Here is a 17651-nt window from a genome sequence, read left to right on the forward strand (position 1 = left end):
GCAAAGCACAGTGGAGACATTCAAAGACATTTGCCCCCTCCCTATCCAGGCCCGAAAACCACATGGGGATTCCCCACCCCACTGCCCCTAGTGGATCCCAGGAAGCCCCAGCTGCAGGTGTCTTGTCGCCAGGTGTGAGAAGAAGCAGGAACGATGGCCCCTTAACAAGGCAGGAGAGAATCACCGGCCCACAGCCAGGTACCAGGCGGCCGCTTCACCTCATCCTGACCAAAGCCTGGGCTGCCCTGCCCCCAGCGGCAGGTGGGGGAATTTCACCCTCAGCCACCAAAACTCCAAGGGCCAGGCTTCCTCCTCTGGGAGAAGTTGTCTGCTGATGTCAGCTCTGAAGACTTCTCAGAGAGCACGGAGGAGGAGGACAGAGCACGTGGGGAGCCCTGGGCAGTGCCTGGGGCAGTGAGGGTCCCGGGCCAGGCCTGGAGCAATCAGCAGAGACAAGTGGAGCTCTGTCTAGGGGCAGCTGAGGACATTCCCAGGCCAGTGGCTCCCAGTCCTCAGCCTCCTACCTCGCATTCCCAGTGCCTGCCCATTCAGCCCCTCCCCGACCCAGGCCAGCCCCGCCTTTCAGCGGCCACGCCTTCTCCTCAGGGCCGACCCCCTGAGGGGTCCCCCCAGGAGCCTTCTGTCTGCAGTGCCCTCCACTCTCCAGCCTGGCCCGTTCCCCTCCCTCTGCACTGGCTGCCCCCTGTCCATCTCCATCTGCTTGACCACAATTGTAATCACACAGTAATCTGTGCAAGGGCGTATTTTAAGGTCCGTCCTCCTCTGTGGGGCTATAAGCTCCAAAAGGGAGGTCTGGGTTGACTCCGTGTCCTTGCCTCGTGCCCAGCTCGTGGGATTGACTCCTGTGATTATGCTTTGAGAGCTTCCAACAGGCAGGAAGTGAAGGGGTGGGGCAGTGCATTCCAAGAGGGAACAGCATATGCGAGGCTCTGGAGGCCAGGAGTCCACGCTCAGGGCGCCCAGCAGTTTGCTGTCTGATGTGGGTTCTCCTCCTGCCAGCGTCCTTGCTGTCTGCTCCTGGCCTCTCCTCTGGGCACCCATGTGGGGAGGGAGCAAGCCCTGTGCCTCTTCTTCTTTATTATCTATTTATTGATTTACTTGAAATGCAGAGAGACAGAGACAGCCAGGGCTGGGCCAGGCCAAAGCTAGGAGCCTGGAATTCCATCCAGATCTCCCACGTGGGTGCAGGGGCTCAAGCACCTGGGTCATCTTTCTCATCTGCATTAGCAGGGAACTGGATCAGAAGTGGAGCAGCCGGGACTCAAACCGGTGCTCATATGGGATGCCAGCACTGCAGGCAGTGGCTTAACCCACCATGCCACAGCGCCGGCCGCCCAAGCTACATCTCAACCACTGCGCCACCCACGACTGCCCTCTTCCTCTACAAGGACAGTGGTCCCATCACCCTGAGACCTCATTTAACCTTAGTCACCTCCTTAAAGTCACACTGGGTGCCAGGGCTTCAACACAGGCATTTCAGTAGATCACGATTCAGTCAATAACAAGACTTCTGAAAAGAAATGTGTTCTCAGCCAAGCAAGCCCCAGACAGCCCGAGAGACTGGCACCCCCCGTGAGCTCGGCTTACCCTGCAGTGGGTGGGGGCGGGATCATCAATCACAGCAATGCCACCCCGTGGAAGAAGATGAACCCCGGATAGCACGGAAGATGAATGGGGAAACTGACATGTGATTAAACTGAGCTCTGCCGCTGGGGGCTCACAGCCTGCTCTGAGTGCAAAGTTGGTACAGCTGGGCCTGGGCTCCCGGCACCCACGAAGCCACCTGCCCCTCCTGCCAAGGTTCAGAGAGTTTCCCTTGGACCCCACGGTGTGTTGTCATCCCCGTCCTGAGAATGACTGCCTGGGCCTGCAGGGCAGCGCTGGGGGGCAGCGTCAGAGTCCTCTCAGGCTGCCTGGCTCGGCTTCGCACTGTTTGACAACAGCGAGCACTCTGAGCCCTGGCTGGCGCAGGTCACGTGAATTTCTTTTCTTTCTTTCTTTCTTTCTTTTTTTTTTTTTTTTTGACAGTCAGAGTTAGACAGTGAAAGAGAGAGACAGAGAGGAGTAGCCAAGTGAGCCGCCAAGGTCACGCGGCGCGTTTCTCATGCTTGTGTCTCTAATCGGGGAGCTCAGGGTTAAGTCAGGTAGTGAGGGCAACCGTTTCTGGAGCACACAGAGGGACAGACAAGGACTGACTTTGCTCACTCATCAATGCGTTTTTGAAGATTTAGGTATTTGAAAGGCAGAACGAGACGGGGGGGGGGGGGGGAGAGACAGAGAGAGAGGGACCTTCCTTCGATGGTTCACTCCCCAGATGCTCTCTACAACTGCCACTGGGAGAGGCCAAAGCCAGGAGGCAGGAGCTCCATCCAGGTCTCCCACCTGGGTACAGAGACCCAAGCACTTGGACCATCTTCTGCTGCTTTCCCAGGCACATTAGCAGGGAGCTGGATCCTTATAGGATTGTGCGGTCCCTGCTGGGCTAACCTTGGGCATCGTCTCTTCTTGACAGCTTATCCTGCCACAAGCCTCATTGCCAGGGCAGGCTCCCACGCCTCCTCCCCAGGCCTCTTGGAGCTCTCTGGTTCCGGGCTGTGGAGGGAGGCGGTGGGGCAGGAGAGACTGAGGAGGTGACCACCAGCAATGGCAGCACCCTTCAGATCCAGGGTCTCAAGTAGTTCAGAGCTGGCATCCCGACCCCAGACTAACCCATGCTGGACTTGAATTCTGATCCTCATTAGCCACGTGCACAGGTAATGCTGACTTCACAAGCCTCATCATTTCCTTATATTTCTTATAAAGCCAGTACAGTTTGTAACTTGACATTCATTATTTGGTTTCTGTTATCTCTTCTCTGGGGGTGAGCTGGTCAGGCCAGCACCCATGTCTGTTCTCATTGTTCTAGCATCTGACCTGGTGCCTGGCCTTACGCTAGACCCGCATCAGACACCTGTAAAATGAATGAATGGGTGATGGTCGTTATCTTTGTTGTTTGGGAGCCAAGCTGCTCTGTAAGAAGGTTGGAGAAGCTTCCCAGAAACAGAAAGGTCGGACGCCAGGCCAAGGACGTGTGCAGTCCCCTCCACAGACTTGAACTCTGAGGCTCCAGGCCTGGGGCCTGGTTTGCACTGCCTGGGACGTGGGCCACTTTGGTGCTGGGGGTCGGAGTACCCCCTGAAGGGGGTCTTTGATGGCCAGGCCACCTGCATCTCTGCCACTTTGGTGGGTGCCCTCCACCAGGGACACACGAGGGTAGAACAGAAGCCCAGTTCCTTCTCGCCTTGGGTGGGCAACTCCTGCGAATGTGCTGCACTCGGATTCTCAGGTTCCCCAGGAGACCTAAGCTTGGGTCACCCACAGCGGGAACTCACTCGCTGACACACCTGTCCTGGGCTGCTCCCCTTTCTCACAGTCCCCCTCTCTTGCATTTCTGGGGATAACTATTCGCCCTTGAATCTTTACCTTGGGTTCTGCTTCTGGGTGGGTCTCTGTGGGGAGCAACTCGGACTAGACTGTTACTCGAATTAAGACTTATTCTATGCATCTGCTCTCCCACAATATGGCGCTGGGAGAGGAGTGAACAGCTTCTACGCAGCTGCCTCTCGCCAACTTGAGTGATGACCTGCAGGAGCTGATCCTGCTCCTGATTGGAGGAGAGCAGCGTGCTCGGCGTGTGGGTAGCAGAGTTGGGATTGGTGGAAGAGGACTATAAAGGAGGAGAGAGACAACATGCACCGGGAACATCTATCTGAAGGAACACCTGAGCAGCCCGCGAGAGAGCCAGCCGGCGGTGTGCCGCTCCCCCACGGAAGTGGGGAAAATGGCAGGGGGAACCGCCCTTCCACGGAGGTGGAAGAGTCGGCAGCCAACCCGGGAAGAACCAGCAGCAAACCTGGGGAGGGCCGAGCAGACAAAAGAACAGCGCAGGGTCCTGTGTCGTTCCTCCACGAAGACGGGGAGTGACAGGTCTCAAACAGAAACACTGAATTATTGTGAAGATAGATTTGCAATGCTCTCAGCATATATTAAACGATCAAGAAACTCATTGTTGAATGAATGAGGCACAGGACACACACAGACTCTGAGGCATGCACACCAACACGAGGAAACATGCCTGCCCACACGTGCTCACACCCACCCTTCCACACACGCATGTAGGTTCACACGGAGACTCGTTGCCTGCACGCATCACGCACAGTTCAGGCTGCTTTCCTAAGAACTGCATTCAGCACTCCTTCCAGGAACAACGGGGAACTCAGTATTCTTGGGATCACCCATGCCCACACAGTGATCCCTGCGTTCCCTACCCCAGCCAGGCACACAGGGGCTGCCTAACAGTAGCTGTCAACAGTCCTGCCTTGTCCCTCCTTCTGTCCCAGTCCTCCCTGCCTCTGAACTCGCTGCCATGGGGCTACGGCGACCCCTGGTGGCCCCAGTTGGCTGTTTCTAGCAGTGTCTTAACCACCGCTTTCTCCGCCAGCCTAGGGGTGGGGGACACTCAGGGCCTCCAGGCTGCCCCCTGCCTTGCCCCTGTCTGGGTGTATCCTCCACAGCCAGGCCTTGAGACCCCTGTCACAGAGCTAGGAACGCCGGCCCCTCTGTCATTCCGCCTTAGCCCCCAGGTGACGAAGCACAAAGAGGCAACCTGGCTGGAAAGCTCCCGTCTTAGGGGGGTGGGGCTGCCAGGGTGACCGGTAGAGCCCATCCAGGGTCACCGTGACCCCTTCCCTGTCCCGGCACCCACACAGGGCGTGGAAGCGCCCATTTGTTGAACTTGGGACGGAAGCACTAGTTTGGTGGGGGAAGAGGACAGTGCAGCCTCTGAAGATAGACCCTGCAAGCAGAGCCCACCCTGCGGCTTCCTGCATGGTGGTCTCCCCAGGTAGGGCTGCAGGATCCTGCACTTGCTGTGGGCCAGCTGCTCACTAGCACAGCAGGCGGGGAGGGGGGGTCCCTAAGAATATATGCAGAGTGGGCTCCTGCTCTGACAGCCCCCAGACAGTCTGTACTGGGGAACTCCTGCAGAGATACCTGACCAACCCAGACCCTCCATCCAGACAGAGCCCGCTGATTGTTCCCATGATCCAGACGTTGTCCCGAGAGCCTTAGGCATTGTTCTCACTGAAGCAGGTGGGTGTTTGGTGAGTGGTTCGATTAGGACATTGAGGGGAGCCTCCCCAGATTGAATCCTGGTGGCTTTGTAAGGAGAGGGAGACCACGCAGGCGTGGGTACAGGTACGATCCCACTTCGCTGTGATGCAGCCCGAGGCGCCCTTGCAGAAGGCTGCTGTTCGGACCTTAAACCCCCAGAACCACCAGCCAGAGTAAACAGTTTTTCTTTATAAAGTTGTATCTTCTTTGGGGCCAGTGCTGTGGTGTAGTGGGTAAAGCCGCCACCTGCAGTGCCGGCATCCCATATGGGCACTGGATCTAGTCCCGGCTGTTCCACTTCTGATCCAGCTCTCTGCTGTGGCCTGGGAAGGCAGTAGAGGATGGCCCAAGTGCTTGGGCCCCTGCACCCACATGGGAGACCCTGAAGAAGCTCCTGGCTCCTGGCTCCGGATTCGCGCAGTTCTGGCTGTTGTGGTCAACTGGGGAGTGAACCAGCAGATGGAAGACCTCTCTCTCTCTCTGCCTCTCCTTCTCTCTCTGTGTAACTCTGACTTTCAAATAGTAAATCCTTTTAAAAAGTGAAAATATAGGCCGGCGCTGCAGCTCACTAGGCTAATCCTCCGCCTGCGGCGCTGGCACCCCAAGTTCTAGTTCCGGTCGGGGCACCAGACTCTGTCCCAGTCGCTCCTCTTCTTGTCCAGCTCTCTGCTGTGGCCCGGGAGTGCAGTGGAGGATGGCCCAAGTCCTTGGGCCCTGCACCTGCATGGGAGACCAGGAGAGGCAGCTGGCTCCTGGCTGCAGTGGCCATTGGGGGGTGAACCAACGGAAAAGGAAGACCTTTCTCTCTGTCTCTCTCTCTCACTGTTCACTCTGTCAAAAAAAAAAGTGAAAAAAATAAAGTTGTAAAGCACTTGGGCCATCTTCTACTGCTTTCCCAGCCCATAGCAGAGAGCTGGATCAGAAATGGAGCAGCCGGGACTCAAACCGGCGCCCTTATGGCATGCAGGCAGTGCAGGCGGCAGCTTTACCCGCTACACCAGAGTGCCGGCCCCCAGGTATTTCATTATAGTCATGAAAATTTGTGTAATACATCCTGTTTTTCTTTTTAAGAATAAGAATTCTTGAAGTCTTTAGACAACTTTTTTTTAAAGATTTATTTATTTGAAAGAGTTACAGAGGAGAGGCAGAGAGGGAGAAAGAGAGATCTTCCATCTGCTGGTTCACTCCCCAAATGGCTACAATGGCCAAGGCTGGGCCAGGCTGAAGCCAGGAGCCAGGAGCTTCTTCTGGTCTCCCACATGGGTGCAAGGGTCCAAGCACTTGGGCCATCTTCCACTGCTTTCCTAGGCACGTTAACAGGGAGATGGATTGGGAGTGGAGCAGCTGGGGTTTGAACTGGCGTCCATATGGGCGACCAGCGTCACAGGTGCAGCTGCTCAGCTTCCCGGAGACCCTGGTGGCCTCAGAATCAGGACAAAGTGAGCGCACCTGTGCCCTGGGCCGTCCCTCAGCCCAGCTGCTCAGGACCCAGAGGGTGACTCACCTGGAGCCCTGCATGCTGACAGCGTGCCCGCCCCTCCCAGAAGCCTGTGCCCCCAACCCTGGAGACTCGAGTGATGCCCCTCAGACCCAGACAACGCCAGGGCCTGCCTGGCCGGCACTCAACATTTCCTCCCCAGCTTCCTGCCCCCAGCCCGGGCAGCTCCTGCTCCTACCCAGCAGGGTGTAGGGGAGCCTGCCAGGTCTGGGGAGGAGCCTGGGCTTGGCCTCTTGGGCTGTGTGACTCCACCCAAACACTGCAGCCTCCTCATCTCCACAGCAACCTTCCCCGTCCTGAGCAGTGGCTGTAAGGACACACGGCAGGCACCGTGCCTGGCACACGAGGGTCGCAGGGGGCCTCAGTCCCAGGTGCCAACTTCAGTCTTTCAGCAGCGATTTACGGGGCACTTCAGGCACGACAGGCCGAGGGCCTAGCCCCCCAGCCACGATGCAGAACCAGACCCTAATTGGAAACAGGGTCTTGGCAAGTTGAGGTGATGCCAGCAGGGGGAGCTCTAATCCGACTTGACAGCATCCTTCTAGAGGGGGAATCTTGGCCACAGACAACACGTGAAGGGGAGATACTGCAGAGACGGAGACAGAGAGTGGAGTCAGGTGGTCATAAGCCAGGGAACAACACGGGAGCTGCCAGAAGTGGAAGAGGCCGGGAGGGTCCCGGCCAGCGCCTTGACTGTGGGCTCCAGAACCACAAGTCTGCATACTTCTGCTCTAAGATTCCCCCCCCCCCCAGCTGTGATGCTTTGCTCTGAACATAGAGAAGATCGCCCCGTGCTGCCGATGACAATGCTGAGGCTCACGGGGTGGTGCTGGGAGGCTGGGGGGCTTGCACTGGTGGGCCCAGGGTACCGGGGTCACATAAGGGTGTGGGAGACGTGCTGCCTGGGGGAATGTGCGGGGTCCGAAGACCCAAAGATGACCAGACAGAGCCTACAGTGCGGCTGCCCCCAGCCATGCCGCCAGGCGCTGGGGCTGGCCGCGGGCTGGAGGCTTTCAAGCTGTTCCGAGCTGACGGGTTACCGGTACACAGGGAAGACTGCATTGTTCAAGTCCGGTATTACCTCAGTCAAGAGGCAGACAAATGGGCCACTTCCTGGCTGTTAGGACAAGTTACTCGGTCTCTCTGACCCTGCTTCCCACGGAACAGTGCCAGAGCTGGCAGAGTTGGTGGGAGGAAGGAGTGAGGTGGACTGAGTGGCAGCACTCAGCTGGGGTGCTCAGGAGGGGACGCCTCTGGGGGAGGGGATACGGGTCACCCTTGATCAATCAACAGTTGACACTGAGACATAGGAGTTGGAACAGCTGAGTGGGTTTCGGGGCAAATCCTACTCAACCCACAGCAATGAGACGTCATTCACTCGTTAGGATGGCTGTGACCAATGGCTGGCCAACACCTGACTGTTGGGAGCTGGATCATAAACCAGACTTGAACCCAGGCACTCCGATGTGGGATGTGGGTGTCCCAAGCGGAGAGGCTTAAGCCACTGTGCCAAACGGCCACCACCGGAGAATGGAAGCTCAGAGCAAGGCCCACGGCCTCCTCTCTGTTCATGGTTTAATTATTTTAACAGCAAACTTACAGGGAGGGCACAGAAGACACTGTTAAAAACACGCTCGCGTGCAGGACCAGCTCGGTTAGGTGAGTCTAGTGAGTGATGGGATCCACTGTGTGATAAAAACGCTGCCATCAACAGGAAATGCACTTGCTTTCAAAAGCCCCGGGTGCTGGCACTGTCCAGAACACGTCTACTGGTTTATGTATAATTCTTACAAAGCTGGGCTGCTGGAACTCGCTCCCTGGAGCAGCCTGATTTGCACGCATGCTTTCTGTCCCCGTGTTTATATTAAAAATCCACATATGGATGAAAATGGAAAAATTGCCAATACCTAACTCCTGTCCCCTGTCTTTCCACTCACAATCACCCCACGGGACAAAAATCAAAGCAAAACAAAAAAACTAACAGTCTGAAAGCCCAGTAACAGGAAGAAGAGAGAAATAAAATGTTTTTGAGAAGGAAATGCTGCCCATCAATAGTGGATTCGTAAGCACATGCGTGCCACGTGCTGGCTGCACGTCTTTGACTTCACGGGTAGCCGCTGGCACGGGTAGTACACGGGCTGGTGTCTTCCAAAAGGCTGACCTGACAGGCCCCACGTGCCCCTGCACCCACTGCTGCACTCTGGAAGCGTACATCTGTTCTGGAGCCCCGCGCAAGCTCTCCCACCACACGCTGCAGGTTTGCGACTGGCATCTGACTTCACCGTCGGCTGCAGCACCAGACCTGGAACGATGAGGTTGCTTCATCCCGCCTGCAGAGGGCGCACTCTTGCGAGCGGCTTTTGTAGCCAGTCACTCCCTGGGTGCCTGACCACCAGTGGATTTGTGGGTGGTCAGCTTTGAATGAGCCACGGCACCTCCCTACTTACCCCATTCTCCTGCGGCTGGAGCTCGGGAGCTGGAGGCGGCGCTGGTGTCACAGAGCCATGGCAGTTATGGACAACCCCTCCCCTGTGAACGTGAGGAAGAGGTGGGACTGTCCCAGAGGAAGTCAGGGCCAGCTCAGGCCAGGGCCTGATGCCCGAGCCATGGCTTCAGAATGAACAGGCGTGGCCAGGCCTGGTAGGTTGGTCACAGGCTGAGCCCCTCTTGGCTTTAATCTAGACCCACGCTCTGTGGCCCGGCTCTGCCCTCGGCCCTCATCTGGGTCCAGGCAGTCCCCATCTCCCCGCGTGACAGCCAAGGCCCTGGGGGCCCACGGTGATGGTGAAGAGCAGGTTCCTTCCGAGGCACGGGGCAGACGCGTCAGGGGTCCCAGGACAGCCCCTTCGTGGCCAAAGTCCTCTCCCCTCCCTGGCAGTCTTCTCCCGTGCACTTAGGCCATCGCCATAGCCCAGCTGACTCCAGGGAAGCCAAGACACACAGAAGGTTGGGTCTGAGGGTGACACGGAAATGAGAGTGAGAAAGAGACAAATGCGGGGGTGGGAGGGTCGGTCCCACAAGTGGGAGAGGTTCTTACAGGGTCTGGAGGTCCCCATTCACCATACACACATGGGCCAGGCTACTTTACAGATGCTGTTAACAAATGAACAGGAGAGGCCCCTTGTTCACCAACCATTATGAAGTTCAAGCTAGCAACAACAGGGCGAGAAGCCAAGCACGTGGCCCTTCTGTACATGGGGCAGCCTATGATCAGCCAAGGTCGCAAGCCAGAGAGACTCAGACTAACTGTCTGAGTGAGGGTCCCTGCTCCTCACCCTCACCTCCACCCTCCACGCTGTGATGCACAGGGGACGAGTGAGGAGGGACTGGCAAACCCGTCGCCCAAGCAGACCTCAGAGGAGGGCAAGCCATGGCGGCCATGAGATGGAGGGACACAGACCCCAGGACGAGCTGCTGGGTGGGACAGGGAGTGTGGGGAGAGGCAGGAGGGCTGAGGGGCTGGTTTATGGCTCCACGCAGATCAGTCGCTGGCGGTGGTGCTCATGGAGGGAGCAGCGGCTGGCAGAAGAGCAGGCTGTTGTGTCCGGCGTGCTGGGGAGCAACGGGAAGCAAGGACCCCACTCTGGACAAGAGGACGAGCCAAGCAGACCCAAGGAGGATTAGAGCGAGGCACATACATTTCAGGGTCACGGGTGTAGAGGTGGCATTTAACCTCATGGGAGGGCATGTGCTGTCCCAGGTGTTTGGGGGCGGGAGTTGGTGCTGTGGCAGGGCAGGTTAAGCCGCCTGCAGTGCTGGCATCCCATATCGGTGGTAGTTCGACTCCTGGCTGCTCCACTTCTGATCCAGCTGTCTGCTAATGAGCCTGGGAAAGCAGCAGAAGATGACCCAAGTTCCTGGGTCCCTGCACCCATGTGGGAGACCAGGAAGAAGCTCCTGGCTCCTGGTTTTGGATCGGCTTAGCTCCAGCCATCGCAGCCATTTGGGGCGTGAACCAGCAGAGGGAAGATACCTCTCTCTCTCTCTCTCTCTGCCTCTCTGTAATTCTGCCTTTCAAATAAAATAAATCTTTTTTTTTTTTTTTCGACAGGCAGAGTGGACAGTGAGAGAGAGAGACAGAGAGAAAGGTTTTCCTTTTGTGTTGGTTCACCCTCCAATGGCCACCATGGCCGGCGCGCTGCGGCCAGCGCACCACGCTGATCCGATGGCAGGAGCCAGATACTTATCCTGGTCTCCCATGGGGTGCAGGGCCCAAGCACCTGGGCCATCCTCCACTGCACTCCCTGGCCACAGCAGAGAGCTGGCCTGGAAGAGGGGCAACCGGGACAGAATCCGGCGCCCCGACCGGGACTAGAACCCGGTGTGCCGGCGCCGCAAGGCGGAGGATTAGCCTAGTAAGCCGCGGCACAGGCCTTCAAATAAAATAAATCTTTAAAAAGAGAGACAGAGAGCGCGAGTGCTCTGTTTGGACAAATTATTTAGCTGCTCTGACACCGACAGCGCAATTCTCACTTAGAAATGGAGGCAAGAAAACCGTCTCTTCATGAGTCCACAAATGCGTTGGAGCAGGGGAGACGCCTAGCGCAAGCGCCGGTACCTATTATGCCCCGATGCACAACAAGGGCTTATTCTTACAGATGCTAGTAGTTCCTTCCTTGGAGGTCTTGAGCCTCCACTGCGTGCTGAGCCGTGCTTTGCACCCACCAGTTATCCGGCACACTGGAAGTTCAGCAGGACCACGGCAAAAGGAAAGACCAAGCCGGGTGAGGGGCGAAAGAGGGGGTGGGGTGGGAGCCCTGCGAAAGGGGGTGCTGGAGCAAGACCTGGGGGGGACAGGGGGCGGGACCAAGCCAGCATTGAGGGGGGAGGTTCCCGGGAGAGGGAACAGCCAATGCCAGGACCCCGAGGACGGGGGGAGCGTAGAGTGAAGGGTCGTGGACACGGTGGAGCGGTTGGTCCCCCAGCGTGGCTAACACAGGCCTCCGTCGCAGGAGGCAGGAGGTCCTCCACTGTGGGCCGCAGCTCTGCTCTGCCCCTAGTCGGAGACAGCCAAGCTCTCCAAGGCGGCAGCTTGGGGCAGGCCCTGGGCTCCCTCTACCAGCCCTGCCTCCCAGCCCTGCCTCACCTGGCGGGGCAGGCTCACCAGGAGAGCGCCGCCTCCTCCCAGCCGAACTCGGCCGGGCCTTTGCTCCAGGGCTCCCAGTCGAAGCACACGTCCGAGTCATCCTCCTCGGAATCTGTGGAGGTAGGAGACAAGGCCTCTGGGCTGCTCACATCCTGTCTCCTCCCCCCACGCCCACCCAAAAGGAGCCCCCTGCCAGGCCTGCCCTCGCCCCAGCAAGAACTGCAACCCACCAGCCAGCCCCGACCTCACAGGGACTCCTGGGCTTCTGAGAAGTGACAAGGGGCTGAGAAAGAAGGTGGGCCTGCGACTCAGAGAGCGGCCCCTGCCGGGAGCACGTGACCACTGACCAGGCCAGGCTGCTGGGGAGACGCAGGCCACCCATCCGTCCACGTACTCACTAACCAAATGCCCTCGTCCGTGTGCACAACGGTTGCCACTGCTGCGTCACTACACATCCGGGCCACAGGACACCGGGCAGCCACGCGTTCGTCCGTCATGGGACGCCTGCTCCACTGCACTGCGGCTCGTTCATGGCCAGGGCCCCTGGGCCAGCCGGCCAGCGGCAGCGTCTAAATCACTGCGTGAGCCCCGTGCTGCTCAGCTCGCTGTCCCCGTGGTGTGGCAGAGGCACACTGCCAGGAAATGCAGCCAGCGGAGCCTTCGTGCCTTTTCTAGAAACAAACACTCCTTCCCCCAGCCGGTTTGATAATGGACACGTTATTAAGCACGGGGATGAGCTGGCGGGGGGGGGGGGCGGGGGGGGCGGCGGCTTTTGTGTCGTGTCCCCGGGGTCGCAGAGAAGCCAAAGAGGCTGAACAGAGCCTTCAGACTGCAGCAGGAGATAGAAAAGGCGAAGCCTCAACTTCCTCATCTGTTAAATGGGCATCACAACAGCGTCTTCCATGATGAGGGTTCACCGACGTTGACAGGGCCCAGCTGGGGGCTGAGTATGACTGGGACATCAGCAGGATGGCTCCCCCTCCCCTCCCCTTCCTCACCGGAGAGAGGCTTTATTTTTGTAACGTGTATTTTATGCTGCGTGCTCTACGTAGCTAAAGACTTCCTGATGGCAGTGACTGGTGGCTTCTGTGTTTTACAGATGAGGAAGGCTCCCGGAGAGAAAATGTCTTGTCCAGACTCACAGCCGGGACGTGGTGGTCCTAGGCTCCAGCCCCACCGGGTGCACGCGCCCTGGGGCCTTGGCTGGAGCCTGGACCTAGCTCAGGGCAGACGCAAGGCAGCTTGCGCCACTCCTCTGTTCCAGACGCAGGCCGCCTCTGCACGGCCGCCTTCTGTCTTCTGCAAATCCCTTTCAAGTTCCCCAAGGACAAAGTCCACAGCACCGCGTTTCCGTTGAAGGGGGTGTGGCTACGTCTTCGGTCCCCACGGCGTGGGCAGAGCTTAGCAGCGCCCCCAGTGGTGGCTTCCCCAGGAGCTGAGCTGCGCGTCGTCGCTTTGTGCCTCGGTGCCAGGCTGAGCGGGCGGCCTCCCTCCTCCTCCTCCTCCCTCCACGTGGGTCAGTGCCTCCGCTCCGCCTCCCCCACCTGGAGCGGCCCTGGTGAGCCAGAGAGGGCTGGGAGGGTGACGGCAGCCCTCGGAGCTGCTCCTGCCTGCTTTTCACCCTGGCTTCCAGGCCGAACTGGCTCCAACCACGGGGATCCAAAGCAGAATAGAAAACCACAGAGCTGAGCTGGTCCTGAGCGCCCAGCCCCCCAACCCCGTCCCTGCCAGTCCCCGGGGAACGAGCTAACCACAGGCCACGAAACTGAGCGCTCCAAGAAGGACCGCGGGAGAGGCCCCCGTCTCACTTTAAGGAGGGCTTCGCTTCACTGCAAAGTTAACCCCGGGCCTTTATTGCAAAACAGCACGGGAGGTGTCAGTGGGGAGAGGGGCCGGGGAGGGGTGGGCTGTGGAGGGTTTTAGAGCAGGAGGATGGGTCGCAGTCCCACATTTCCGCCCACACGGACGAAACCGACCTTGGGTTGCTGCCAGGCCCGCAGGAGCCCACCTTGTGCCCTGACCATCGAGTACACGTCCAGCCCTGGCCCTCAGACGCCTCCCACAGCCCCGCGGGGCAGGTGCTGCTCCTCTCCCCAGGTTTCAGATGAGAAAACTTCAGAGAGCAGAGTCCCAGAGCCAGGACCGGAAGCCGGACATGGCTGTGGGACTCTGGGCAGGCCGCTTCACCCCGCCGAGCCTCTGTCTCCCCAGTTGTGAAATAACAGTGCACCGCAGGCGTCTTTTGAGGATTAAATAGGAGCTCCCACCCAAGGATTAGCACAGCGGCATGGTCAGTGTTCACGCAAGGCTAGCCATCACTGAGCGCCATCAAGGGACAGGGCTGAAATCCGGGCCTGGGTCTTCCAGGCCCACAGACGGCTGTCACAGCCACTGCATAGCCTTTCTCGCTCGCACCCTCGGCCTGGCTCCAGGCCTGCATCGTGTGCCCTCTGGGGACATGAGGAGGCGTCTCCTAGGAATGCCAGCAACGCCCAGTAATTACACAATCACCAGACCCACCACTGAGGTGGCTGAGCAGGGCGGGAGGGTCAGTGGGCACAGCGTCCTCTCCGCTTAGCTGGCCCAGGGTCGTGGAGCTGAGAAGGAGGAAGAGGCCCCGGGGAAGGGGATGCTCCGGGAGACAGGATGCCCTGGGAGCAGAAGTGCCATATGGCCAGGCCGGATCCAGGCCCGCCTGCCCCAGCTTCCCAGCCGGCCGGCTTTTAGCCCGCCCAGTGGTATGTGAGGTCAGGCCTCATCTCAGCTTCCAGTGCTGAGTCCCGGAGAAGCCCAGATCCTCTCTAATACAGTCTCTGGGCACCTGAAAGATGGCAAAGGGCCGTCCCATTGTGTAGGTTGTTCACTGCACAAATGCCCTCAGCTGAGGCAGTGAGCAGGGCTGACTCAGGCTCAGGAAGGGGCCCCCTTGTTTTTTTTTGTTTGTTTGTTTGTTTTTTGTTTTTTGACAGGCAGAGTGGACAGTGAGAGAGACAGAGAGAAAGGTCTTCCCATTTATTTATTTATTTATTTTTGACAGGCAGAGTGGACAGTGAGAGAGAGAGAGACAGAGAGAAAGGTCTTCCTTTTGCCGTTGGTTCACCCTCCAATGGCCGGCGCACCGCGCTGATCCGATGGCAGGAGCCAGATACTTATCCTGGTCTCCCATGGGGTGCAGGGCCCAAGTACTTGGGCCATCCTCCACTGCACTCCCTGGCCACAGCAGAGAGCTGGCCTGGAAGAGGGGCAACCGGGACAGAATCCGGCGCCCCAACCGGGACTAGAACCCGGTGTGCCGGCGCCACAAGGCGGAGGATTATCCTAGTGAGCCCCGGCGCCGGCTCCCCTTGTTCTAATCTGCTCACAGGGCTGATTCTTTCCAATGTCTATGAAAAGTCCTAGGTGCTAGTGGGGACCCTAAGGGGACACAGATGTGCCCACAAACATACTGCTTTACAGCCTCAGCGAGTCCACTCGTGGAGTCTAGGTTAAGAAACCCTAACCCATCATCAAACCAACCTTTTTCTTGTATGTTGACAGCTTGTGTTGAAGCCAGCACTTAAAGTGCTTGATCACAGGCAAGCGGTGTGGCACAGCAGGGTAAGCCACTGCTTGCGACACTGGAATCCCATATCAGAGCGCTGGTTCAAGTCCTGGCTGCTCCACTTCCGATCCAGCTCCCTGCCCATGAGCTTGGGAAGGCAGCGGAAGATGGCCCAAGTACTTGGACCCCTCCACCCATGTGGGAGACCAGGATGGAGTTCCAGACTCCTGGCTTCTACCTGGCCCAGCCCTGGATGTTGTAGCCATTTGGAGATGAACCAGTGGATGCCAAGATCTCTCTCTCTCTCTCCCACTCCCTTCCTCTCTCGCTCTGGCTTTCAAATTAAAGAAAAAAAAATTTGTTGAAAGTGCCTGATTGGGACCGGCACCATGGCTGACTTGGTTAATCCTCTGCCTGTGGCTCCAGCATCCCATATGGGTGCCGGGTTCTTGTCCTGGTTGCTCCTCTTCCAGTCCAGATCTGTGCTGTGGCCCGGGAGGGCAGTGGAGGATGGCCCAAGTGTTTGGGCCCTGCACCTGCTTGGGAGACCAGGAGGAAGCACCTGGCTCATGGCTTCGGATCAGCATAGCTCCAGCCGTGGTGGCCATTAGGGGATGAACCAACGGAAGGAAGACCTTTCTCTCTCTCTCTCTCACTGTCTAAAACTCTACCTCTCAAATAAAAACAAATAAATTAAAAATAAAGTGCCTGATCAAAACCTCTTCTTCTGTAGTTGTTTTAGGGCACCCTGGCCAATTCAGACCCCTACCCAGCCCCAGATTAGGCCCCAGCCCGAGCAGGGAAGATGCTCACCTTGGCTAAGTAAGAACCGTAGCCAGACGATCAGTAGGAACAACAGTAAACCCACGGGCAGGCAGAGCCAGAAAACCAGGAAAGAAAACGTGAGGTTGTTCACCAGTGGCACAAGGGGGTACTTCATGCTGCACGCGTGCCTGAGCCAGGCCAGCCGGGCTGGGGACCTGGCCGCTGGGCCCTGCTCTGCTCGCAGCCCCATTGTGATGCAGCAAGGACATCACAGTGTCCTCCAGGCAAAGCTTGCACCGGAGGGCTTCAGGGAGAGCGCTGTCGTGGGTGTGCTGGAGCCAGGCAGAGACTGGTGAGCTAAGAATAAAGGCCCAGGCTTCCAGGAGCAAAGCAGGCTCTGGGTCCCACAGCGCAGCAGCTATGGGGATGCTTCCATGATCCTCTATTAAAATATGAAAATATCCACGAGTCAGAACTATAGATGATGGGGCAAAAGTTACCCCCAGCGCAAAGGCACTTCAAGGGGCCAGCACCGTGGCTTAGCAGGTAAAGCCACACTGTCTGCAGTGCCAGCATCCCATATGAATGCCAGTTCGAGCCCCTGCTGCTCCACTTCCGATCCGGCTCCATGCAGATGGCTTGGGAAAAAGAGCGGAGGATGGCTCAGGAGCTTGGTCCCCTGCTGCCCACATGGAGACCTGGAAGAAACTCCTGTCTCCTGCCTTTGGTCTGGCCCAGTGCTTGCTGACATGGCCATCTGGAGAGTGAACCAGTGAGTGAAGCGCCCTCTCCCTCTCTTTTTCTCTCTCTCTCCCTCTCTCTCCAACTCTGACTTTAAAATAAACAAGAGACAGGGAAGTACACACACAGATCTTCCATCTGCTGGTTCACTCCACGGATGGCTGCAACAGCCCTGGGCTGGGCTAGGCTAAAGATAGGAACCAGGAGCTTCATCCAGGTCTTCACATGGGTTGCAGGGGCCCAAACGCTTGGGCCATTTCCTGCTGCATTTCCCAGGCCATTGGCGGGGAGCTGGATCAGAAGTGGAGCAGCCGGGACACAAACCAGCACTCATATGGGATGCTGGTGTTGGAGGTAGAGGCTTTACCGCCCCCTACACTTGCTTTAAATCCCATTTTCCATGAACTGAGGTCCCCTGCACGCATGATCTCGCGTATTTGTGATGGTACACAGCTTTGGGAGCCCGCCAGCTCCCTGCGTCCCCCCTGGCTCTAGCTACACATGCACACACCTACCTTTTGTGGGGTGGGGTGGGGGGCTGTGGCAGGCTGATGGAACTTAAAAGTCTCTAAAGAGCTGGAGCAGCTCCAGCCAATATGGCTACGCCAGAAATTCACATCCTGTATTGCCAACTTCCCAACTTTTCCTAGAGTGCCCCAAAATCTGGACTTTGATGTGACATCTCCCAATTTAAAGTGTTGACCCAAACTCTGTTCCAGCGTTGTTGGATAAACAAAGCTCATCTGCTGGACTCGCTTGGGTCACCGAGATGTCTTTGAAAGCTTTCCAGGGGTGGGCACTGGGTGCAGTTGTTAAGCTAGGATGTCCACATCCCTTATCAGAGTACG

At 57.8% G+C, this 17651-nt stretch overlaps 1 protein-coding gene across 5 annotated transcripts; it reads right to left on the reverse strand.

Annotated features, from left to right (window-relative positions):
- Nucleotides 1-706: 706 nt before the first annotated feature.
- ADIG (adipogenin) lies at nt 707-17210 on the reverse strand. 5 transcript variants are annotated; one of them, XM_070051850.1, is made up of 3 exons: nt 16111-17173; nt 11757-11868; nt 707-8972 (listed from the first exon to the last, which is right to left on the reverse strand). In XM_070051850.1, exons 1-2 carry the CDS (start codon nt 16310-16312, stop codon nt 11771-11773), a joined length of 300 nt encoding a protein of 99 aa, XP_069907951.1. In that variant the 5' UTR covers nt 16313-17173; the 3' UTR covers nt 707-8972; nt 11757-11770. The 5 variants fall into 5 exon arrangements, with proteins under 5 accessions (XP_069907951.1, XP_008254216.2, XP_008254213.2 ...); XM_008255994.4 differs by lacking the exon at nt 707-8972 and adding an exon at nt 9312-9623 and having other exon boundaries at nt 11775-11868; nt 16111-17180; XM_008255991.4 differs by lacking the exon at nt 707-8972 and adding an exon at nt 9312-9623 and having other exon boundaries at nt 16111-17138.
- Nucleotides 17211-17651: the final 441 nt, after the last annotated feature.

The sequence above is a fragment of the Oryctolagus cuniculus genome, chromosome 11, assembly GCF_964237555.1.
Source record: "Oryctolagus cuniculus chromosome 11, mOryCun1.1, whole genome shotgun sequence".
In the NCBI taxonomy this organism is placed as follows: Eukaryota; Metazoa; Chordata; class Mammalia; order Lagomorpha; family Leporidae; genus Oryctolagus; species Oryctolagus cuniculus.

What these genes read in the sequence shown, in the direction of transcription:
- ADIG (XM_051846110.2), bottom strand. Translation starts at nt 16,312, where the DNA reads ATGGGGCTGCGAGCAGAGCAGGGCCCAGCGGCCAGGTCCCCAGCCCGG. An exon ending in ACGGTTCTTACTTAGCCAAG is followed by an intron (nt 11,869 to 16,110) that starts GTGAGCATCTTC and finishes CTACCTCCACAG; the next exon opens with ATTCCGAGGAGGATGACTCG. An exon ending in GAGGAGGCGGCGCTCTCCTG is followed by an intron (nt 11,351 to 11,774) that starts GTGAGCCTGCCC and finishes CTGAACTTCCAG; the next exon opens with TGTGCCGGATAACTGGTGGG.